General features: G+C 59.7%; 9 protein-coding genes across 9 annotated transcripts; 5 read left to right on the top strand and 4 right to left on the bottom strand.

Annotated features, from left to right (window-relative positions):
• Positions 1-79: 79 nt before the first annotated feature.
• On the bottom strand, positions 80-1,915 carry VDAG_03185 (general amino-acid permease GAP1; the record flags this gene model as incomplete). The annotated part of the gene is made up of 1 exon (XM_009657050.1): positions 80-1,915. The coding sequence occupies one exon, from the start codon at positions 1,913-1,915 to the stop codon at positions 80-82; it is 1,836 nt and encodes a 611-aa protein (XP_009655345.1).
• Positions 1,916-3,818: 1,903 nt separating this feature from the next.
• VDAG_03184 (endoplasmic reticulum mannosyl-oligosaccharide 1,2-alpha-mannosidase) lies at positions 3,819-5,933 on the bottom strand (the record flags this gene model as incomplete). The annotated part of the gene is made up of 3 exons (XM_009657049.1): positions 3,819-3,992; positions 4,072-5,411; positions 5,471-5,933. 3 exons carry the CDS (start codon positions 5,931-5,933, stop codon positions 3,819-3,821), a joined length of 1,977 nt encoding a protein of 658 aa, XP_009655344.1.
• A 1,048-nt stretch (positions 5,934-6,981) lies between these two features.
• On the top strand, positions 6,982-7,883 carry VDAG_03183 (uncharacterized protein; the record flags this gene model as incomplete). The annotated part of the gene is made up of 3 exons (XM_009657048.1): positions 6,982-7,317; positions 7,375-7,596; positions 7,695-7,883. 3 exons carry the CDS (start codon positions 6,982-6,984, stop codon positions 7,881-7,883), a joined length of 747 nt encoding a protein of 248 aa, XP_009655343.1.
• On the bottom strand, positions 7,635-8,846 carry VDAG_03182 (U2 small nuclear ribonucleoprotein B). The gene is made up of 3 exons (XM_009657047.1): positions 8,610-8,846; positions 8,341-8,557; positions 7,635-8,271 (listed from the first exon to the last, which is right to left on the bottom strand). Exons 1-3 carry the CDS (start codon positions 8,690-8,692, stop codon positions 7,987-7,989), a joined length of 585 nt encoding a protein of 194 aa, XP_009655342.1. The 5' UTR covers positions 8,693-8,846; the 3' UTR covers positions 7,635-7,986.
• Positions 8,847-9,150: 304 nt separating this feature from the next.
• On the top strand, positions 9,151-10,373 carry VDAG_03181 (ARP2/3 actin-organizing complex subunit Sop2; the record flags this gene model as incomplete). Its single annotated transcript, XM_009657046.1, has 3 exons — positions 9,151-9,373; positions 9,435-10,262; positions 10,333-10,373. The coding sequence occupies 3 exons, from the start codon at positions 9,151-9,153 to the stop codon at positions 10,371-10,373; spliced, it is 1,092 nt and encodes a 363-aa protein (XP_009655341.1).
• A 312-nt stretch (positions 10,374-10,685) lies between these two features.
• Positions 10,686-11,750, top strand: VDAG_03180 (uncharacterized protein; the record flags this gene model as incomplete). Its single annotated transcript, XM_009657045.1, has 1 exon — positions 10,686-11,750. The coding sequence occupies one exon, from the start codon at positions 10,686-10,688 to the stop codon at positions 11,748-11,750; it is 1,065 nt and encodes a 354-aa protein (XP_009655340.1).
• Positions 11,751-12,479: 729 nt separating this feature from the next.
• Positions 12,480-19,025, top strand: VDAG_03179 (E3 ubiquitin-protein ligase ubr1; the record flags this gene model as incomplete). Its single annotated transcript, XM_009657044.1, has 2 exons — positions 12,480-18,637; positions 18,758-19,025. The coding sequence occupies 2 exons, from the start codon at positions 12,480-12,482 to the stop codon at positions 19,023-19,025; spliced, it is 6,426 nt and encodes a 2,141-aa protein (XP_009655339.1).
• Positions 19,026-19,342: 317 nt separating this feature from the next.
• VDAG_03178 (will die slowly) lies at positions 19,343-21,127 on the bottom strand (the record flags this gene model as incomplete). Its single annotated transcript, XM_009657043.1, has 1 exon — positions 19,343-21,127. One exon carries the CDS (start codon positions 21,125-21,127, stop codon positions 19,343-19,345), a length of 1,785 nt encoding a protein of 594 aa, XP_009655338.1.
• Positions 21,128-21,688: 561 nt separating this feature from the next.
• VDAG_03177 (uncharacterized protein) lies at positions 21,689-22,117 on the top strand (the record flags this gene model as incomplete). The annotated part of the gene is made up of 1 exon (XM_009657042.1): positions 21,689-22,117. The coding sequence occupies one exon, from the start codon at positions 21,689-21,691 to the stop codon at positions 22,115-22,117; it is 429 nt and encodes a 142-aa protein (XP_009655337.1).
• Between the last annotated feature and the right edge of the window lie 13 nt (positions 22,118-22,130).

The raw sequence follows: 22,130 nt of genomic DNA, 5'->3' as shown, positions 1-22,130 counted from the left end.
AAGCGCCAAACGCCAGGCTACCCGTACCCATCCACTACCGACCCTCACACACCATGCTTGTTCCTCTCCAGAACGGCGGCTAACACAGGAACTTGTACACCTTCTTCCATCTTGGCCACGTCTTCTTCTCCTCCTCTTCCTGAGATATCAGGATGTTGAGGTGGAAATCCCGTCGTCCCGTGTCCACATCCATGTCGGACAGTCTGACCCATGTCGTTCGGTAGTAGAGCTTGTGGCCGATGTAAAACACTCCGACGACGGGGGCGGCCAGGTAGCGCAGGAAGAAGGACTTTGCTATGCCTTTGCTGTCGAGCTCGTCGACCTCGATGGGCCATGCGCCTACCCAAAACTGCGCCACGAGGACGATACAGTTCATGATGAGGCCGCACCAAGAGCCGGTGACGCCGACCTGGGACCGCCAGGCGAGTTCGCTCGGGTGATGGCCGGCGGCGCGCCAGGCTTGGCGGAAGCGGATGTGACAATAGCAAATGGAGGCCCATGTGAAGATCGAAGATAGTCCTGAAGTAGCGAGGAGCCAGTCAAGAATGTCGGACTGCTCAGGCATGTCCGCGATATAAGAAAGGAGGCCGACAATGGCGGCCGCACCAATGGCCATCAGAGGCCGGCCCTTGCGATCAATGTACGAGAAAATGCGGGGGGCCTGGTTCTGGTCGGCCAGAGCGGCGAGAGTACGGGAGGAACCGAACACGGCCGAGTTGCCGACGGAGAGGACGGCGATGAGAATGACGGCGTTCATGATATCGGGAAGGACGCTGATCTTGGCTTCCTCAATGGCGATGACGAATGGGGAGGCGGTAGCGTTGATCGGGGACTCGACGGCCATGAGACGGTGGTCGTTGTGTGGCACGAGAAGGCCGACAAGGGTAAGGGCGACAATGTAGAATAGCGTGATGCGCCAGAAAACCTGCTTGATAGCGGTAGGCAGGGACTTGCGCGGGTTGGCCGTCTCAGCAGCGGCGAGACCAACCAGCTCGGTGCCGGCAAAGGCGAAGGCGGCAGTGACAAAGACGGAGCAGAGGCCCTTAAAGCCGTTGTTGAAGGCGCCCGGGTTTTGCCAGTAGCGCCCACCAACATAACCCTCGCCCGGGGTGCCACCAATGTTGAGAACAATGCCGAGCAAGATGAATCCGATGACGGCAATGATCTTGATGAGAGAGAAGATAAACTCAGCCTCGCCATAACCCTTAACGCCGAACATATTGATGCCGATAATACCGATGAGGAAGATGGTGACAAAGATGGCGCGCGTCACCGACTCATCCCAATAGTTGATGGTAATAGAAGCGGCGATAATCTCCAGCGGCAACACAATAAGCCACTGGAAAGCATAGTTCCATCCCATGGCGAAGCCCCAAGAGGGGTCGATAAAGCGCGTCGAGTAGGCCGAGAAGGATCCGGCGACGGGAAAGGTCACGGCCAGCTCACCGAGAGCTTGACATGTACAGTACAGCATGGCGCCGACGAGCGAAAAGGCGATGAGCAAGGAAGCTGGCCCTCCGTTGGCGAGGGCGCGGCCTGAAGCAACAAACAGACCGGTACCGATGGAGCCTCCAATGGCGATCATCTGTAGGTGACGGCCCTTGAGACTCCTCACGAGGTTCGAGTTGACGGTCTGCAGGGTGGCTTGGCGTAGGTCATAGTAATGAGGGTCGAGCTCGTGCTCCTCGCCATCCTCGTCGAGGAAGCCGGTGGCGCTGGAGGGCTTGGGCAGGATGCTGCGGTCGGGATCGCGCTGGAAGCTCTCGGCGAAGCGCTTCCAGCGAGAAGGGCTGGAGGAGGCGTCGTAGACGGGCTCGCGCAGGCTGAAGTCGCGCATGCTGTAGCTGCTCCCCTGGCCTAAGGAGTCCTCTTTGAACTTGAGTGTGTTGAGCTCTATATCCCGGTGCGATGCCATGGTCTGGACGGCGGGAGTCCCTAGGGCTTTGGGCGTGGGCGGGGTCGTAAATGGCCCGCCTTGGGACGGGACGGAGCGTCTCCTGGGAACCGCAGAGGGAGGCTGGCGGCAGCAGCGGCAACAATGAGAACTACCGGCAATGATTGTGGCAGCAGTCGATGTGGAGGGTCAATAATCACACGTTGGGCGGGTATCTGAACAGCGGCATTCCAGTGGTGAGTCGTGAGGGGGAGCAGGGAGATTCGAGGGTTCAAATGTTCGAGAGTCGAGGCAAGATGATTGGTGGTGGGCCGTGGCGACTCGAGGGATCTGACAAGGCCAGATCGAGCGCCTGGAAGCGTTTCGCAAGGGATGGGATGAAGATGGGCGTCTTGTTGTCAGTGACTCGGTGAGATGAAGTCTTGCGAAGGCGACGAAGAGGAACGGAGAGAAGGACGCGGCGGTGTTCCTGGATGCATGGGGGCTGGGCTCTGGGGGGGGGGGGGGGAAAGGCACCATCTGGTGGAAATGGGCGGACGTTGGTGGACAGACATGGGGGAAGAGGAAGGAACAATCGGATGCTTATCTGGGCTGGGGCAGGGACGAAGGACGGGCGACTCGTCGCATTGGCGTTGACAAGGATGCTGGGGTGGGGGGTTGTTCAGGGAAAGAGCGGACGGGAAGTGAAGCACGAGGGCAGCCGTTGGAAGCACGCAAGAGCCGAGCGGTGCCATTCTTGCTACCTAGGTATCTGCAGCCAGCTGCATTGGTCCCGAGCGCTGATCGACCTGACTACGACTGTCCCTACTTCTTTGTCCCCTGGAGTCGCAGCTACAAGCTCAGGGCGAGGCAACCGAACGTGTGTCCATCTCGAGGCCGGTCTCTTGACCTGACGCTTATCAGAGCCGATTGAAGAATGGGATCAAGGTGGCATCGGCAGCAGTTATCAAAAGCAAGGTAGCACAGCATCCCCACCAAACAAGATTGCGGAGAGCGCCCAACCACGTACAGCAAGTACTCCATCCACTGACTGATCCCCTAACGCTCACAGGGCACCACCGACCTAGGTAGGTACCGAAGGCACCTAGGAGCCCCCTTTGGCTGACACCTGGGGCGCACGGTGCACGGCTTGGGTCGAGCCACATTCGACCTTTGTCATGACTGTTACCTCGGACCATCCAGTCGGGACGGGAAAGGGCCGCGAGTGCCGCTTGGCCTCGTGTTACATGGACGTCAAGAATGTGTAATGCAAAATGGGTTGCAGTGCACACGATGAAAAAAAAAAAAAAAAAAAAGTTTGCTGATGGCATGCAGGATGAGGACACTTGGGCGAGAAAAGATTGGACTGTACCTCGAATGAGCGCGCGTGGATGGCTGGCGGTTTGCCAAGGGTCCTGCCATCACAATCACTGGGCTCTTTGGGGCCTGGCCATTGCATAGCTGGCAGGGTCCCCTCACGCCATCAGACAGACATGCCAAACTGGGCAAGGTGTCTTCCGGTGGCTGCGCCAGTGGCAGAGCCAGGTGGGACGATGGTTTGACAGACCTGCATCCCCCAAGCCCCCGAACGGGAACGTTGAAGCCTCGCTTTTCTCCACTCACTCCTTCAACTGTTACACTTGCCTTTGGTTCGGCGCCACCCCGCGAAGATCTTTTGTGCCTGCTGACACGCGATACCAAAACCTTCTGATGCATCTAGGTACCTAGGTACAACTTCGGAGATACAGCCGATCTCAAAAAAGAAAAGATGTTCTAGAAAACCCCATAAACGAAAAAGCTCACGCGTGCATGTATCATACCAGACTAGATGCAGTTTATGTCCGTATGTACTTTTCGGCCGTTGCAACATTTAGCGTCACCACCCTATCGTACTCTGATACACATGTCTCCCGGCGTTATGCCCCTCGTCTCATCGCCTCCCCTCTCATACGATGATCTTGCCCTTGTCATCGCGCGGCTTGCGTTTCCATCCCGTCGAGAAGAGCGGCCCCATGTCGAACCGCGGGAACGGGTGTCCCTCCGTGTTGATGACAATCTTGTCGAGCGGCATCAGATCGTTTGGCGAAAACAGCAGGTACATGTACTTCAAGGTTTCGGCCTGTAACCGTGTCAGCACTTGGGCCTGATTCTGGAAGAGGAGAAACACATTCAAGAATCGTCTCAAATGCGCCACTTACCAGCCAGAAGCTCTCGAGGTTATCCTTGACCACCGGGGGCACCGTGTTGGCGTTGCTCAAGCTCGTAAAGCCGCCACCTTCCTCCACCGACGCGTGGGTGACAAACGACTTGAACATCTCCCATCCCCACTCCCGGTAGATCGGGTCTCCCGTGATGCGCCACATGTACAGCAGGCTCTCTACCGTCTCCGGCCGCTGCAGGTTGTGCACGTCATTGCTGTGCACGTCGTAGTCCTTCCGCCACGTCGCCTCCGGATCCGAGTCAAACTCTTTCGGCGCCTTGTGTGGGGCCGACTCTGGCAACGGCGGGTCGTTGACCTTGAAGTATGTGATCTCGGCCGCCAGCCCCGTGGCCATCCACTTATACATGCCCCAGCATGTATGCATGAGCTCGCGCGCCAGCGCCATGTCTGCCTCCTGTTTGGCGCCCCACGTCGGCAGCTTGCGCGCCTCGGCTTCCGTGAGGCCACCTGTGGCTGCGAGCGCGATCGTGCCAGGGTAGAAGCACACGAGATGGTCCATCTTGGGTGACAGCTTGCCGTCGAGCCCTGATGGTCGCTCGCCCAGTACAGTGAAGCGCGAGGGCTCGCTGTACGTGATGAGGTGCTTGCGCACGCCCCCGAGCGACTCCTCCCACATCTCCTGGTATACCGGCTCCTGTTTGTTCGTTTGGAGATACTGCTTGATGAGGTACTCGTAGTACGAGTCGCCCCTCGAGCCGAGCCGGATATTCGATCCGCGGAACTTGCCCGATGTCGCATAAATGTAGATGGGCACGAGGCCGTCCTGCGCCCCGTTGTCGTCCACCACTTGCATCACCTTCTCGACCTTGTCCCAGTAGTACTTCTCTCCCGTCAGCTTGGCGAGATACTTGAACTCAAGCTGCAGCGTCGTCACTTCGGCTGTCGACGACGCTCCGTCGTCTGCGTGCGAGATGACACCCTCGCCCTTGCTGAGGATGACACTCGCGTACGGCACGCCCGACTCTGAGTCGAATGCTCCAATCAATCGGTCTGCTAGGTCCTTGGCTTTCTCGAGATACAGGTCCTCGCCCGGCGCGCCCTCGTCGTCGTCAGCTAATGGTGCCAGCTGCGGGAACTCGGTCGAGATGTAGTGCGCCGACAGCAGGCCGCCGAGCATGCGAATCGTCGTCTCAAACGTGTTGACGTCCTGGTTCTGGTCCCAGGTCAGCGACTGGGACAGCCACTCGCGGGCATGCGTCAGCCGCGAAGTAAGGTTCATGAGCATCATCGTGTCGAGCGAGTCGATGATGATCCAGCCGAGGCCCTTGGGTGCCATGTGCTTGCCGGTCTTCGCTACAGGGTGGTACTCGTCGTAGCCTGGGAAAGACGTGGAGTGTCAGTTGACCGTTGTCAGCAGTCGCATAGAGGTCACTTACCCCAAGCGTATCGCTCGTACGCATCCCAGCTCAACTCAAAGGCTTCCACCACTCTTTCTCTCCTCTTGTCCCAGTCTACCTTCTTGCCACTCGGTTCCTTGGCCGCCTCGGACGACATCCACCGCTGCAGGTCAATGTGCGGCGTGTCGACATCCTCGAAGACGCCAAAGAACCAGCAGCCACCCAGCACCAGCAGTATGAGGAGCAGTATGGTCCTCTTTCTCCGCCACGCCGGCCGCAGGCGCCTGGACGCGGCATAGGTATATGGTTTGTCTTTGTACATGGGCAGCTGTCCGCGCGTACCCAAGAAATCATCCACACGGTGCTGAACGCCGTCGAGGATGCCGGACGCTTGTGCTTTCGAACCGCGGGCCGTGACGCCTGAGGATGACCACATGTGATCCTCGATCAGTCGTTGTGGGTTGCCGAAGGACGGAGCATTCTTCGGGACTGTAAAAGACATGATGCCGTCGACCCAAAGGGGATTAAGAAGGCGATGGTATAATGTATGTCGTGGCCTTCCTGGTCTCTCTGCCGTATGCGAGCAGCACGGCGGTCCCCACACCACTACCTGTCCTTGGTGATGTGTGGGCCGTGGCCTGGGGGTGCGTCGTGTGGTTTGACGTGGTCTCGGACGTTCTCAGAAGGGGGTTTGTGGCATGGCGCAGGTTGTTGTAGAGAACATGTACGGGGTAAGAAGTTCGCGATGTCGGCTTTGCGTCGTCTGTGTATCAATTGATGCAGACCTTAAAGTGGGAAAGACAACAATGCGAGACAGGTCTTCGTTAGTCAAGGGAAGCCTGAAAGCTGGAGCTCACGAGACAGGGTCATCGCCAAGCTGGTGGTGGGCTTGCAGCCCAGCGAATGAAAGGACGCGCTGGGGCTACTCCTGGTATACCTTTGCTGGGACCCTTGAAGAGGACACTTAGAAGGGGCGGTGTTAGTGTGCACCCCCCTGACGACATACATGTACCACCAGGCAGGCGCCGGGTTTCCCTAAAGTGGCCATCTTCGACGACGAATATTCTTCATATCGCTGGTCTTGAACGGGAGTATTTTCCAAAGGCATAGATCTCAGGGCAAGCTGCATGTGGTGGCAAGTTCAGATACCTGCATTCATCCTTTCTGTCATAGTGGATGCTTCCAACCTCTTCACCATAGAAAGCCTCCCTTTCCTCCACGTCAGCATGAGATGTCAGTTAGCGAACGAGACGCAGAGGTCGGAGATGTCAAGATGACAAACACGTTTTTGTTAGATGCAATACCAGCTTCTCAAAACGACAATCTTGTTGCCCATTTTCCCAGATGAGGCCTAAAGTCAACCTCTCTATCGTGATTTAGTCAGCCAATGACAGTCGGACTTCCAGCTGGTCATGACCCCATCTGACCATGCACGATGAATGCCTTTCCATATCAGTTGATCTCAACCAAGAAACTCCGCACATCCCTGAAAACAAGCGGGACGTTTGAACTAGCATTCAGATCGTGATAGTTCCCGAAATGCCTGTACCATGGCTTCTTCCTCCAACCTCAAGAATTTTCCCAATTTGACCAGAGACGAGTTCGCCGAAGTCTGCCATCATTTCGATAACCGTTATGTCCAGGCAACATTGGGCCCCCTTCGTCGAAGATGGAAGATGAGAGTCTTCAGCGCCTTTGACATAGCCTTCGGCCTGGGCGCCGACTGCACCACTTATATCCAAATTATACGACCCCTTGAAGCAACCCTGGACCCTGACGACCTGTCGTCGTTCTTGGACGGCTTCTCCTTTGGCAGCCAGGCGAAACCAGAGTCTCACGCGCTGGAGCTCGACCATGCCATGATGGATGCCGAAGAGTCGGATGAGGTACATCACTGCGAGTCCCTCGGGGCGTGGGCGTGTCCCGTGGCTAATCACGAATAGGCCGCCATGCCCAAGAAGCGAGCACCGCCCGATTCGGGACATGTTGTCTACGAGATTCACCTTCACCCCACATATCAGATGCCTTGTCTCTGGTTCACGCTGCACGGGTTGCCGGCGGACGAGCCCCCATTCAACATCGACACGGTCTTCAGGAGGCTGGTACCCGATCAGTATAAAAGCGCCCTACGCGGCACAGGGCCCATCGGCGGCATCTCATGCGATGTGAGTTATACTTTCAATCGAGAAAGAGGCTTTGAATTGTGTCGATTGGCGGCACTCTATTTCGCCATGCCTATATTTCTGCTGACAAGGTCCGGCAGCATCATCCCCTCACGGGGGTCCCATCCTTCTACGTCCACCCTTGCCTGCTCGGCGATGCTATGGCCGGGTTCGAGTGCTCCAAGGAGAACTACCTGATGGCTTGGCTCGGGTTGGTCGGCGGGTGCGTCGGGCTCTGGGTGCCCAAAGAGATGGCCGAGGTAGCCCGTCCGTCGTGGGACTTCCCATAGAGCTTCCATAAAGCCTTTTCTTCCGCTTCTTCTTCTTCTCCCTAGGCGCCACCCTCCTTTCCGTGGCGCTCATCATCCAATTTGTCAAGCACGAAAAACCCAATCAGTCGCTGTCCTCCTCCATGGCCACGTCGCCGTCATCATCACTCTCCTCCTCTTCCTCCTGGTCTCTTGTCCTCTTCTGCCCCCGGCCGCCCTCGGACCGCGCATCCTCCATGGTTGTGTCCGCGGCGGGCGCCGGCTTCGCAGCGGTCCCTGGCGCTGGCGCGTTGAAGATGCTCTGCTGCAGTGATGTGACCTCCACCTTGGCGGCGCCCGTCTTGGGAAGCTCAAAGTTAGGGTCGAGCCTGGCGATGAAGTCCGACTTGCTCTTGGCGTACTGGATTCTCTGTGTAGGAACAACGTCAGTACGGGGCTACCCCGGGGAAGTGTGTGATTCCAGCATGAGTGAACGTACGAGTGGGCGACCGAGGAACTCGAATCCCTCCAGCGACCTCATGGCCTGTGTCGCTGTCTGAATATCGCGGTAGGTAATGTGCGCCTGGCCGCGCATCTTCATGGTCTTCATCGCGACAATGTCGAGAACAGGGCCGTAGGTCGAGAAGAGCAGGTACAATTCGGTGCGCAGGTCGGGTTTCTGGATCTTTGCTGAAGGGAGGTTCGTGACGTAGAGTCTGCTTGGTGTCAGCGAGCCGTTGTGGTGCCTATCTGAGAGCTTCAGCATACGTCTGGTTAGGTGCGATCGGGGTCACCTTGGTGGGGAGGGAGGCATTGGGCGGAAGACCGCGGGGAGGGGCAACGGCAGCCATGGCGGTGGATGGCGGACGAGCTAGCGCAAGTTCTCTAGACAAGAAGAAATCTGTCCGTCGAATACTGCGATTGTTCTTGATGCGTTGTCACGCGGTGCGTCGTCGTGGTCGTTTGCTTCTGGGTGTTGCGCCGAGGCTGTCGAAAGTTCGCGGTGAAGAGAAATCCCATGCCCCTTCGGCGGCGCCAATCGAAGTCAGCATCCGACCCCAGCTCAACTCGAGGCTAACCTTTGACTCCCAGGGTGCGGCTAGCGCCTTGAGCTACGCAACCCCTCAGCGGCGCAGCCCCACCAAGCTTGACTTGTGGTGTCCATGTTCTGGCAGCATTGAACACTACCGTCTCTGGGAACCCAGCCTCCATCATCACCGTCCGAATTCCTCCTCCACCATTTCTCGTTCTCCCTGAACATACGCAGTGGTAGTAGAGAGCTACTCCTACCGCACCGACATCGATCATCATGGCTGCTCCCGAGATCCACCATCTCTTCCACAACCCCATTGCCGACCACTCCTTCTCGGCTGACCGCTCGACTCTTGCCATCGCCCGCGACTCGACTGTTGAACTCTACGGAAAGGCAGGCAATGCTTTCAAGCTGAAGGATGAGCTGAAGGGCCACGACAAGAGGGTCACCAGCGTTGACATCGCCCCCAACAGCGGTCGCATCGTCACCTGTTCGCAAGGTCAGCGACAATCAGCTACCCCCCACACCAGGGTCCAACATGACGCTGACGTCCTTTCTAGATCGTAATGCCCTCGTCTGGGAGCCCTCCCCCTCCGGCTACAAGCCGACGCTTGTGCTTCTGCGCATCAGCCGCGCCGCGACCTTCGTCCGCTGGTCGCCCGACGAGACCAAGTTCGCCGTCGGTTCCGGCGACCGCCTCATTGCCGTTTGCTACTTTGAGGAGGAAAACGACTGGTGGGTGTCGAAGCACCTGAAGAAGCCCATCCGCAGCACCATCACTTCGGTCGCTTGGCACCCCAACTCGGTGCTCCTCGCTGCAGGATCTGCGGATGCTCACGCTCGTGTCTTCTCTGCCTTTATCAAGGGCAACGACGCCAGGCCCGAGCCCAGCGTCTGGGGCGAGAGGCTTCCCTTCAACACTGTCTGCGGAGAGTACCTCAACAACTCTGCAGGCTGGGTTCACTCCGTTGCCTTCTCGCCCAGCGGAGATGCCCTTGCCTTCACCGCCCATGACAGCAGCATCACGGTTGTCTACCCCAACGGCGCCGACCAGCCGCCCAAGGCTGTTCTCAACATTGCGACCCAGCTCCTTCCCTTCATGAGCCTCCTGTGGAGTTCCGAGGACGAGATCATCGCTGCTGGCTACGACTGCGAGGCGTTTCGCTTCAAGGGAAGCGAGAGCAGCTGGCAGCTGGCGGGCAGCCTGGAGTCCAAGGGCCGTCCTGGCCTTGGCGAGGCGCGTGAAGAGTCTGCCCTCAACATGTTCAGGCAGATGGATCTCAAGGGCAAGACTCAGGACGATACCAAGCTCAAGACGGTTCACCAGAACACCATTTCGACCATTCGTCCCTACGAAGCTTCTGGTGGCAACGTCACCAAGATTAGCTGTAAGTGCTCTTTGAAGGAGTTCTCTGTTTCTTGTTTCACAGTGTCATTGATTACTGACCTGCCATGCAGCCACTGGCGTCGATGGAAGGATTGTCATCTGGTCAATCTAGACTAGCTATCTAGTTAGCAATGAAAGCCTTTGATGTTTCAGGGAAACCGTTCCAGTATCAGACGCCCACAAGCTGCACTGCTTCTCTGAGCTGCCTAATGCGTTGTCAATGATTGTGCATGCTTCTTCTAGATCTGCTGAAACGGTGTCGCATGGACCCATGACCGGTTCATTGTATATGGATGGCATTTATACACCGACCAAGCTCTCCTCTCTTCATGTCCTCAATGACCTTGCGCAGATTTACGACCGCGACATGAGCCAACAGAGATCACCAAGCGATTTCATCTACGAGCGTCCGTCCGTGACGCCCATGATGAACACCCATGCTTATGATGGCTTTGGTGACCATCTCCCATCGGTGCCACCCGCCAACGCACCACTCAAGGCGTATTCCCTGAGCAGGATATTAGGACAATATCCTCGCGGACAAGTTCTGGACGGTCAGGGCGAAGATATAAACATCGGCGTCCCATACACCACATGCCAGGGACCCAACGAACCAAGCCCGTTCCCCATCTGGACAGCAACAACGAACGAAGCAACCCACGAGCTGGGCTTCCAAGGCCAATCCGAGGGATCCAAGCAGGTACCTGCCGCCGCCGCGCAACCCTTCTGTCCACCACACAGCCATCACAATGATCCATACCAGCCTCCAATGATGCACATCAACATGAACGAGCACATGCACAAGACTCACCAAGCCCCTTCGCCCATGAGCATCGCGTCGAACATGGCCGCCGCAACAGTGCTCCCCTCGGATGAAGCCCACCGTCGCGACGGCCGCCTCAGTTGCAGTACAACGACCGTCAGCATCGACAACGCCAGCTCCAGCAACCCGGCCAGCGACGTCCACGCCATTTGCCTCCTCGCCACGGAATCCTACCTCAGCGAACGCCGCGCCAACTGGCGGCTCCGCGGCGGCGGCAGCGGCGGCGGCAGCGGCGGCGTCAGCAGACACCGTCCGCAGCGCCCCTCGTCGTCGCCCCGCGGCAGCCGCTGGGTGCCCTACGTCCCGCCCAGGCAGGACAGCGACGGCGAGCACGGCCACGGCCACGGCCACGGCCACGGCCACGGCCACGGCCACGGCCGCCGCCGCAGCTCGACGGGCGAGAGGCCCACGGGCTCGCTGCTGGGCAACATCAGTCGGATCTCGACGGCGTTGTGGAAGCAGGCGATGCGGGACAGGCTCTACGTGCTGCGTTCGGAGAGGATGGCGCTGGAGAACATGGGCCAGCTGTTGGAATGGGCGGAGACGATCGCCGAGGGAGACAAGGGCGAGGAGATGGAGCCCATGCGGGTTTTGACGGCGGGGAGGAACTTGTGCGCTTGGCTCGGCGACGACATGGGCGTGGAGATGATGGAGGCGTTGGAGTGAGTTGAACTTTGTCCGCTTTTGAGTTTGTCCTATCTGTTAGACTTGTTGAGGGTTCATGGAGGGAGTGCCCCAGAGAGACGCTGCCGAGGAATGTTTCTCGCGAGGCGGAGCTGCCTCTGAATGAAAACCATGGTGCTAGCCATCCTGTGATACACTTGCTCTCCCCGATGATGCATATGCCATATGGCCATTCCCAGTGACGTGAATCAAATGGTGCCCCATGTCCTGGACAACTGTCTAGGAGGCACGTCCTCGTCATGGCGGCCTGGCGTTGACCCCCGCTGATGTAACCGGTGGAAGCCCCCCACCTCCCTCCTCCGACCGCCACCTCCAGCACCTGCACCTGCACTACAGCGCATAGAAGCGTGCTTGAGCTTTTGACACAAGCACGACACGCCTTCACCCGCAAGTTCTGGTGAGACGGTCCATCGCGCATTTTGGAATCACTCGGCCATTGATTTTATTTTTCCCAAAGGAAGGATCATCAGTATTCTGCCCAGTACCGGATTTCTGTGAGGACTCGTCACTTTCCGCCACCAGCTTCACAACAGTCCAAAGTGCTGACCAACAAAACTCCCCCCTCCCCAGCTACAGCTCGCGAACTTACTCCTACGATACCCGACCGCTGCTGCAGTTCACCACGAGTTTGACGATCCATTTCCCGACCGGTGGTTCTTTCCACGCTTTTGCCTTTCTCGTCTCCAGACCGACCATGCGATCATCCTCATGATGGAGCCCCCAACCACCACACAAGAGCGCCAGCTCTGCGAATTCCTTCGCGATCTGCCGGCCCGCCACAACTACCGCTATGAAGGGTCCGCCCCCAGTGACCTCCTCGAGAGCCTCTTCTGGTCCCTGGCCGGCGGCGAGCGCTACATGGGCCTCCTCTTCCCCCAGGGCCGCCCCTCCCACGACATGAAGCTCCGCGATGCCCAGGGCGCCGTCGAGGGCGCCGAGTACACAGAAGCCGCCCGCGGCAAGCGGTGCGGCCACATCTTCAAGCCCGGCGAGGCCTCGTACTCGTGCCGCACCTGCAGCACCGACGAGACGTGCGTGCTCTGCAGCCGCTGCTTCGACTCGACCGACCACCAGGGCCACATGGTCCGCATATCCATCTCCGTCGGCAACAGCGGCTGCTGCGACTGCGGAGACGACGAGGCCTGGCGCCGGCCCCTCTTCTGCACCATCCACTCCGAGAAGGCCACCGAGAGCCGCGAGGACAAGGGCAAGCAGCCCGTGGGGCTGCCGGAGGACCTGGTGCAGAGCATGCAGATGACCATTGGCCGCGTCTTTGACTACATCTGCGACGTCATCTCCTGTTCGCCCGAGCAGCTGCGCCAGGCCAAGTCGGCCGAGACCATACGGCAGGACGAGCTCCTGTCGAGGCTGTCTCCCGAGGCATACGGCGAGGGGCCCGTCGGCAACACCGAGTTTGCCCTGGTCCTGTGGAACGACGAGAAGCACACGGTCGAGGACGTGCAGAAGCAGGTCGCCAGAGCGTGCCGGACGACCGAGGCCGTGGGCCTGACACGCGCCACCGAGACGGACTTTTTGGGACGGAGCATCCTCAACCACCTCGACGACCTCGACCGGCTGCTCGAGATGGCGAAGAAGCTGGAGGAGATCAAGGTCACGGTGACGATTCGCTCTTCGAGGGACACCTTCCGCGAGCAAATGTGCGGCACCCTCATCGACTGGTTGAGCGACATTTCTGGATGCAGCGTCGGAAACGACCACCACATTCTCCGCCAGCTCGTTTGCCAGGAGATGATGAAGCCGTGGCGCAAGGGCAGCCCTGGGACGCATGCTGTCGTGGGAAAGAGCGGCATTTACGACGAGGAGAAGCTGTTCAGGCAGGCTGAGATGCAGAGCGCCATGGCCCACCACTTTGTCCTGCAGATGCTGCAGATGCGAGGCATTCCCGGCCAGCAGGACGATGATGACGACGGTGAGCTTACCGACGAAGACGACACAGACATGGGCCGCGAAGAAGGCGGGCCGCCGTCCAGCGATGGAGGCGACGGGGGCGATGACGACGTCATGATGGTTGATGTGAGGCCGGATCCTGGAGAAATGGGCATCGACTGGCGAGGGTCAGACCAGGCTTTGGAAGAAGACGAGGCCACCATGGCTGGGTATCCTCCACCGCCGCCGCCCCCAGCTCAAGCCGCGCGCCGCGCGAACAGAGAGCGCGACAACACCCCCTCAGATTCCGACACGGCGGACCCCCTCATTGCCCCGGCTGTCTACGCCAAGGCGAACCTCGAGATCCCCAAGACGCCCGGCAACACGGAAAAAACGCAATCGCCCAAGCCAGGCAGGTATTGGCTCGAGACGCCCCCGGGATACATGGACCGCGGCGAGATGCCTCCTGCCGAAGACGTCTTCCAGAGGGTCCGTTTGGACTGGCTCATCTTGTTTGATCTGCGAATGTGGAAGAAGGTGAGGAACGACTTGAGGTCGCTCTACATCTCGACAGTTGTCTCGATACCCGAGTTTAAGCGCATCCTCGGTCTTCGATTTGCCGGGCTTTACACAACGCTGGCTCAGCTCTATCTCATTGGAGACCGAGAGCCAGACCACTCCATCATCAACCTATCCTTGCAGATGCTCACTACGCCGAGTATCACTGCGGAAATTGTTGAACGGGGCAACTTCATGACCAGCCTTCTCGCCATTCTCTACACATTCCTCACGACCAGGCAGGTCGGCTACCCCTGGGACGTTTCCTCCAACGCGGTCCTGGCATTTGATTCTGGGTCAGTTACCAACAGGCGCATGTATCATTTCTATCTCGACCTAAAGTACCTCTTTGGGTCACCCCATGTGCAGGAGAAGTTGCGTTGCGAGGAACGCTACCTCCTTCAGTTCCTGGACCTGGTCAAGCTCCACCAGGGTATCGGCCCCAACGTTCGAGCGGTGGGTGAGCATGTCGAATACGAGACGGACAGCTGGATAACAGCTTCCTTGGTCACACGCGAGATCAACAGGCTGGCTAAACAGCTCGCTGATTCGTTCCGCAACGTTCCCGAGAACGAGGTTCAATACGTTGCCCGGGCCATCAGACTGACCGCCAAGACGGTTATCCTCAACTCGCTTGGCGCCGAGCGTCACCGCTTCAAGCAGGCCGAGATCAAGGACGAAGTCAAGTTCAAGACGCTGGGCGACTTTGAGTTTGTCCACGAGTCAGCCAGGTACGATGTCGTCAAATTTACCGTCGAGGAAGACCCCATCAGTCTGCATCATGCCCTGCACTACACTCTGTCGTGGCTGATTGAGTGCGGCAAGTCGCTGCCCGCATCTAGCATGCGGGCGCTGCTGAGTTTCACCCCTCAGGACCTGCTGCTCCAGCCCAAGTCTATGGGTCGTAAGAGCACTGCAAGGCGTGACAATACCCCCGAGGACCATCTTATGGCTGCGATCGACTACCCGCTGCGAGTTTGTGCTTGGTTGGCTCAGATCAAGGCCAACATGTGGGTTCGCAACGGCATCAGTCTTCGACACCAAGCGGCGACGTACCGCGGAGTCAACCAGCGCGATGTGTCACACCACCGTGATATCTTCCTGCTACAGACCGCTATGGTCATTTGCGATCCGAATCGTGTGCTGACCGCCATTATCGACCGTTTTGGCATGGAGAAGTGGGTGAAGGGCCTTTTCGAGCAGAAGCCCAACGCGCAGGATGACAATCAGCATCTGGACGTTGTGGAAGACATGATCCATCTGCTGATTGTGTTGCTGAGCGATCGGACATCGCTGATTACCGTCGAAGACGAGCCCAACCCAGGCACGTTGGCCATTCGCCGCGACATTATCCACACGCTCTGCTTTAAGCCATTGTCGTTCAACGAGATTTCCAACAAGCTGCCGGAGAAGTTCCAGGAGCTTGAGGACTTCCACCGAATCTTGGATGAGATGACAACTTTCAAACCCCCTGAAGGTGTTTCTGATGTGGGCACGTTCGAGCTCAAAGACGAGTACCTTGAGTATCTCGACCCGTACATTGCCCATTACAACAAGAACCAGAGAGAAGAGTCAGAAACGGCCTACCGCAAAAAGATGGCCAGGAGGACAGGCAAGACCGTTGAGGAGATTGTCTACGAGCCGAAGCTACGACCGATCCCCTCTGGCCTGTTCAAGGACCTCTCGGCCTTCACCGGCGCCGGCATGTTCGCGCAGACCATCTACTATTCGCTCCTGTATCCCCTGGTCGCCGCCAAGTTCACTCCGACGGTACCAGGAACGCGCATCGAGACCTTCTTGCAGGTTGTCCTGCACTTGGTTCTCATCGCTGTATCAGAGGACCGCACCAACGAGGACGACATGACTGAAGAGTCGCTGAAGTCCTTCATCTCCATCGCCTTGTCACGGCCTGCCAGGAGCAATTTCCTGCCAGAGGCTCCCAATGCGAAGACGATTGTGGCTCTGCTAGACATGATGTCGACGAAAGAAGAGTTCAAGGCATGCCACCCCCGGATCGGCCTCATTCTCAAGCGGATGCGCCAGAAGCGGCCTCGTAGCTTTGAAAATGCCTACATGCGCCTGGGTGTTTCTGTCGATCGCATCGAGACCGCCTCTCCGGCAAACAACTCGGCGGAGGAAGAGCGTGAACGCAAGAAGAAGGCGGCGCTGAGTCGCCAGGCCAAGGTCATGGCCCAGTTCCAGCAGCAGCAAAAGAGCTTCATGGACAACCAGGGCGATGTAGACTGGGGCTCTGATCTCGAAGATGATGACGCGCTGAAGCCGACCGAGGACCGTAAGAACACATGGAAATATCCAACGGGGACTTGCATCCTGTGTCAGGAAGACACGGATGACCGCCGGCTCTACGGCACCTTTGCCCTGTTCAACCAGAGCTCGATACTGAGACAAACTGATCTCCAGGACCCCGACTTTGTACGCGAAGCGTTCCATACTCCCGCCAACCTTGATCGGTCTGCCGAAGACATTCGCCCGTTCGGTGTGGCGCACGAGAACCGCCAGGAGGTGACCAAGGTCAATGCGAACGGAGAGTCCTTCACTGCGGAGCGTCAAACCATTGGAAAAGGCTTCCCCGCGAAGCTGTCCCGACCCGGCCCTGTCTCCATCGGATGCGGCCACATGATGCACTTCAGTTGCTTCGAGACGTATGTCGAGGCCACGAACCGAAGACATCATCACCAGATCGCACGCCATCACCCGGAAGACCTGCGGCGGCGAGAATTCGTCTGCCCTCTCTGCAAAGCCTTGGGCAATGCATTCCTTCCTGTCATTTGGAAGGGCCAAGAAGAATCTTACCCCAGCGTGCTCGACCAGGGCCCGCGATCGTTTGCCGACTTTCTCGAGACGGAAATGCGCAGTGCGTACTACGTCCGCGGGGCTACCCGGCCGCCTGACCAGGTCCAGTCCTCGTTCGCGCGGTATACAAAGGACGCCGTCACGACGGCGCTCGCGGAGAAGGCAAGCCAGCTCTATGAAGAGGCATGGAGCACAGAAGACTCGGCCAGCGGCGAGCTGCCTCTTGTCACGCCGCTGAGCTCCATGTTTTCGGCCATGAACACGCCCATGACGTCTCGTCGCTCAACTTCTAACGATGCGGGCGGCCTCCTAGGCGAGCTCGTGCGGGTCTACCGCCGCCTGCGTGACACCGTGCAGATGAACGGCTTCCAGACAAGGCATCCCGTTGACCCAAGGGAGATGCGGGAAAGGGACGAAATCATCTACAGTGACGTGCTGGTGCGGGTCGTAGGCAACTCCATCGCGGCGACCGAAATCCAGCAGCGAGGCGTGGAGGCCCAAAGTGGCCTGACGCTTCTGGAGAAGATTCCGGAGCAGGTCTTGACGCACCTTCGAATCCTCTCCGAGACGACGACTTCATACATTGCAGTCGGCGGCCTCAAGGCGCGCGGCGACAACCGCGTCGAGGAGGAATTCCGAAGAGACAGCGAGAGGCAGCACTGCCAACTGTTCATGTCGCAATATTTCGGAGAGGAGACGGACAACACTCGTCGTCCCGTCGACATTTATCCCCCGCTGATGAGCCAGGACAGCTTCCTCTTCTTCAACGAGTGTTGTTTCGGTCTCGTTCAGGCGCACGATTACGACGTCAACCACATTCTCAAGCTTTGCTACCTCGCCGAGATTGTCAAGGTCGTCTATCACATGAGCAAGAACATTCCGTCCCACGTCTGGGTCGGCTATCTGGTCAACTGCCAAGCGCGAGACGCGTCGCTCAAGCACTTTGCTGAGTTCTGTCTGGCCATTACGAGAATGGCCATGGACATCAACGCCGCGCCTTCTGACGTGGGGTCCGACTTTGACCTCAGCAACACGGCATTTGGCCAGCCGGAGCTCGACAGCCTAGAGAGCTACTACGCCTTTGTCAAGAAGTACGCCCAGGTCTTCCTGCGCAAGTCGGTCGTGCTGCTGTACGTCAAGTACGGCGTCGACTTCAACAGCCACGTGTCGCCGGCGCCCGAACAGGACGAGCTCGAGCGGCTCTCGGAGGCCCTGCAGCTGCCCGACTTTGACAAGATGGTCGCCTCGCTGACGGAGCACGGCCCGCACGCCGGCTGGTCGCCCTCGACGTCGGCCCTCGTCAGCGGCTGGGTCCGCCACCAGATCCTGTGGCCCGGGTCGGTCGAGGAGAAGGAGCTGCCGGCGTCGGCGCAGCTCAGCCACCCGGCCATCTTTGAGCTCGTCGGCCTGCCCAAGACGTTTGACACGCTCATCGAGGAGGCGACGAAGCGCAAGTGCCCCTCGACCGGCATGGACGTGTCGGACCCCATGATCTGCCTGCTGTGCGGCGACGTCTTCTGCGGCCAGGCCGTCTGCTGCCTCAAGGAGGAGGCGGTGCCGGGCGACCGGGAGCCGCAGCGCATCGGCGGGTCGCAGCAGCACATGCGGAAGTAAGCCTCCCCCTTTTGTCTACTACTGACTCTCCTTCTCTCTCCTTCACCTCTTCCCCACACACATCGATCGTTTTGTGAAAGGTCATGAAAACCGCTCGCTAACAGATCGGTCAACAGATGCCAAAAGAACATTGGCCTCTTCCTCAACATCCGCAAGTGCTGCATCTTCTACCTCTTCCGCATGTCGGGCTCGTACAGCAGCGCGCCCTACATTGACAAGTACGGCGAGACGGACCTCGGCCTGCGCCACGGCCGGCAGCTGTTCCTGAGCCAGCGGCGGTACGACTCGATGCTGCGCAACACGTTCCTCAGCCACGGCGTGCCGAGCTTCATCAGCCGCAAGCTCGAGGCCGAGATCAACAATGGCGGGTGGGAGACGATTTAGGACAAGGGGGTCGTTGGGAGCCCGTCTGAGCAGCACGGCGGAGGGCATCGTGTTGGAGGAGTACGCATCACTTACAGGGGACGGGCACGCTGCATAAAGGAAGGGGCGAGTAGCATCAAGGGCGTTTCTGTCTCACTCTCGCCGGATCGTTCCCCCTAGTTTAGACACATACCAATGATGAACGAACGAATTGTCATGTCCGTGAGACCGTACGGTGGATTGAGATGATGATGAGTATTGACTTTGTAAGATAAGGGGGGGTTTCTACGTCCTTCCAGATTGAACGAGCTGTCATTACTCATGCACGTCAATGCAGACTAGACGGCACGGCCTATGCTCACGCGCTCGTGCCGTCCATCGCGACGTCGTCGTCTTCTACCTTGATGGGCGGCTCGGCGCTCCGGCTCGTCTCCGTCTCGGCGGGCGCCAATGGCGGGCGTCACGCCGTTCTCGGCGTGCCCATGGACGGCGCCGCCGCCGTTCGTCAGCGCGTCAGTCGCTTCTGTGGCGGCAGTCGCCTCTGCATCGTGGGTCTCTGTGGCGTGGACAAAGACGCGCAAGGAGCCGTCCTGGCCGGCCGTCACCATGGTGTCGCGCCGGACATCGACCCAGAAGCAGACGAGGCCCGGGTGGGCGTGCAGCCTCTGGACAACGTCCTTGGAGGAGACGTCCCAGAGGACGACGTCGCCGTCCTCGCTCGCCGAGGCGACAAAGGCGCCGCCGTCGGGCAGCAGGCCAAAGCAGCCGCCGACGGCATAGGCGGCGTTCTTGTGGCCCTGGTAGGTCTTGCGGACGGTGCCGGCGACGTAGTCCCAGAGGCGGATGCAGCCGTCGAGGTTGAAGGCGAGGACGAAGCGGCTGTTGGGGGCGAAGCAGACGGCCGTGACGGCGGGGTTGTCCTCGTGGACGAGGGTCGAGAGGCACTGGCCGGTGTACGTGTCCCAGATGCGGATGAGGCCGTCAGTGGAGCAGCTGACGACGAGGGTGCCGTCGTGGGAGAAGCCGATGCCGGAGACGGGGTCGGAGTGGGCGGGCAGGGAGCGCATGAGGCGACCGGCGCGGACGTCCCAGAGAAAGACGGCCTCGTCGTGGGAGCCCGAGGCGAGGACGTTGCCCTTGGGCGAAAAGGCAATGCTGACGACGTAGTTGTGGTGGCCGCGCAAGGGGGGCATGGGGCGGGCAGCGCCGTCCTTGGCGCCCGAGATGCCCTTGGCGCTGACCTTGGGGCGGCCGGTGACGCGGTCCCAGAGGCGGATGGCCTTGTCGTCGGAGCCGGTGGCGAGGGTGTCGCCGTCGGGGGACCAGGCGAGGCAGCTGACGCCGGCCATGTGGCCGACGAGGGTGTCCATGAGACGGCCGGTGTGGGCGTCCCAGATTTTGACGGTGGCGTCGGCCGAGGCCGAGGCGATCCAGCGGCCGTCGGGGGAGATGCGGACCTGGGAGACGGGGCCGCGGTGGCCGGTGAGGGTCATCTTGGGGCGGTAGTCTGGGCGGACATTATGGCGCGGGGCCGGGGGCGGTGGGGGGTGGTGGTCTTGTTGTTGTGGCGAGAGGCGCAGGTGCCGGTCGACCTTGTCGGCGAGGCTCTGGGGCGTGGTGCGGTCGGAGGCGGCGGGGGATAGGGAGCGCGAGTCAAAGGCGAGGGTGCGAGGCGAGGGTGACGGCGAAGGGGAGAGGGCATGGGGTCTCGAGCGAGAGCGGGTGCGGGAGCGGGAGCGGGCCGAGTCGTCGTCGTCGGAGGAGGCAGCTGGTGAACGGGCAGCTGGTGAGCGAGAGGGCGAGCGGGTTCGGTTTCTGGTTCGCGTTCGCATTCGCGTTCGGGTCCGTGAGGGCGAGGGCGAGCGCGAGGCGGGCCTCGTGTCGGGGGTGGGCGACTGGGTGTAGTAGGCGTGGTTGAGCTCGTCCTCGCTGGACCTCCGGCTGGGCGGGGACCTGCTAAGCCTGCCTCTCCTGATGGAGACGCGGCGCGGCGAGCTCTTCTTGAGGTCTGTGGCGAGCTCATCGGGGGAGCTGTAGCGAGGGGTCGAGGTGGAGCTCTTGAGGGTCGAGACGCGCCGTCGCTTGGGCGCAGGTTCGGGGAGGATGGCGTCGTCGAGGTCCATGGTGGTGGTGGTGGAGGTTGTCGTCGTGGAAGATGGTGCAGAGGAAGGAGAGGCAGTGCTGGGCAGCCACCGAGGGCGGGCTGGGAGACAAGTAGTCGTGGAAGACGCCGCGACGAGAGGAAGAGGTCAGCGTTTCGTGATGCACATGAGGGTTGGCGCGTGAGGATCGATGGATTGGATGGAGGAGCAAGAGTCTGGCCTGGCAGGGCAAAGTGAAGGAAGGCTGATGGTCCATGTCGATTTCGATTCGAGGGTGCTGAGACAGGGGGGTGCATTGGTACCAGAGGGGGTGCATTGGGAGGGCCGGCCTCTGTAGCTGCCGAGCGCCGACCTCAGCTTGACTAATCCGTCAACAGCGCCAGCCTCGCCCCTGCCTCGTCTCGGCCTCGCCCTCAGCCTATCTCTGCCTCGCCCTCAGCCTATCTCTGCCTCGCCCTCAGCCTCGTGTCTTCCATCGTGAGCTCCCACTCCAACACGAACACACCATCTGCTCCTTTAGCCTGCACACAAAGACCTCCACCCCAAGGTCCACCCCAAACCGCTGAGCATCACCACCCCGCCATGGCCTCGCATGCCGCCGCCGCTTCCGCCCCCACCGACATCCACATCGTCACCCTCAACTGCTGGGGCCTCAAGTACATCTCGAAGCAGCGGCCCCAGCGCCTCGCCGAGATTGCCCGCCGGCTCGCCCTCGCCGACCCCGCCCCGCACATCGTCGCCCTGCAAGAGTGCTTCGTCCACGATGACTACCTCGCCATCCGTCGCGCCACGCGCCACGTCCTGCCCCACGGCAAGTTCTACTTTGCCGGCCCCTTCGGCGCCGGCCTCGCCCTCCTCTCGCGCTGGCCCATAGAGGAGGCCGCCACGCTTCCCTACCCCCTCAACGGCCGGCCCACGGCCTTCTGGCGCGGCGACTGGTACGTCGGCAAGGGCGTCGCCTGTGCCACCCTGCGCTGCGACGAAGATGAGCCTGGCAACGCCGAGTCTTGATCCAACGACGAGC

This window comes from Verticillium dahliae, genomic scaffold, assembly GCF_000150675.1.
Source record: "Verticillium dahliae VdLs.17 supercont1.5 genomic scaffold, whole genome shotgun sequence".
NCBI classification, from domain to species: Eukaryota; Fungi; Ascomycota; class Sordariomycetes; order Glomerellales; family Plectosphaerellaceae; genus Verticillium; species Verticillium dahliae.
The sequence above is the reverse complement of the archived record's forward strand: the minus strand, read 5'-3'. Positions and strand labels throughout refer to the sequence as shown.

Bases quoted from the DNA above. Each gene is read 5' to 3' on its own strand.
- VDAG_03182 (XM_009657047.1), bottom strand. From the start codon at position 8,692: ATGGCTGCCGTTGCCCCTCCCCGCGGTCTTCCGCCCAATGCCTCCCTC. The intron at 8,558-8,609 runs GTATGCTGAAGC...GACACCAAGCAG, and splicing joins CCGATCGCACCTAACCAGAC to ACTCTACGTCACGAACCTCC. The intron at 8,272-8,340 runs GTACGTTCACTC...GTTCCTACACAG, and splicing joins AGTTCCTCGGTCGCCCACTC to AGAATCCAGTACGCCAAGAG.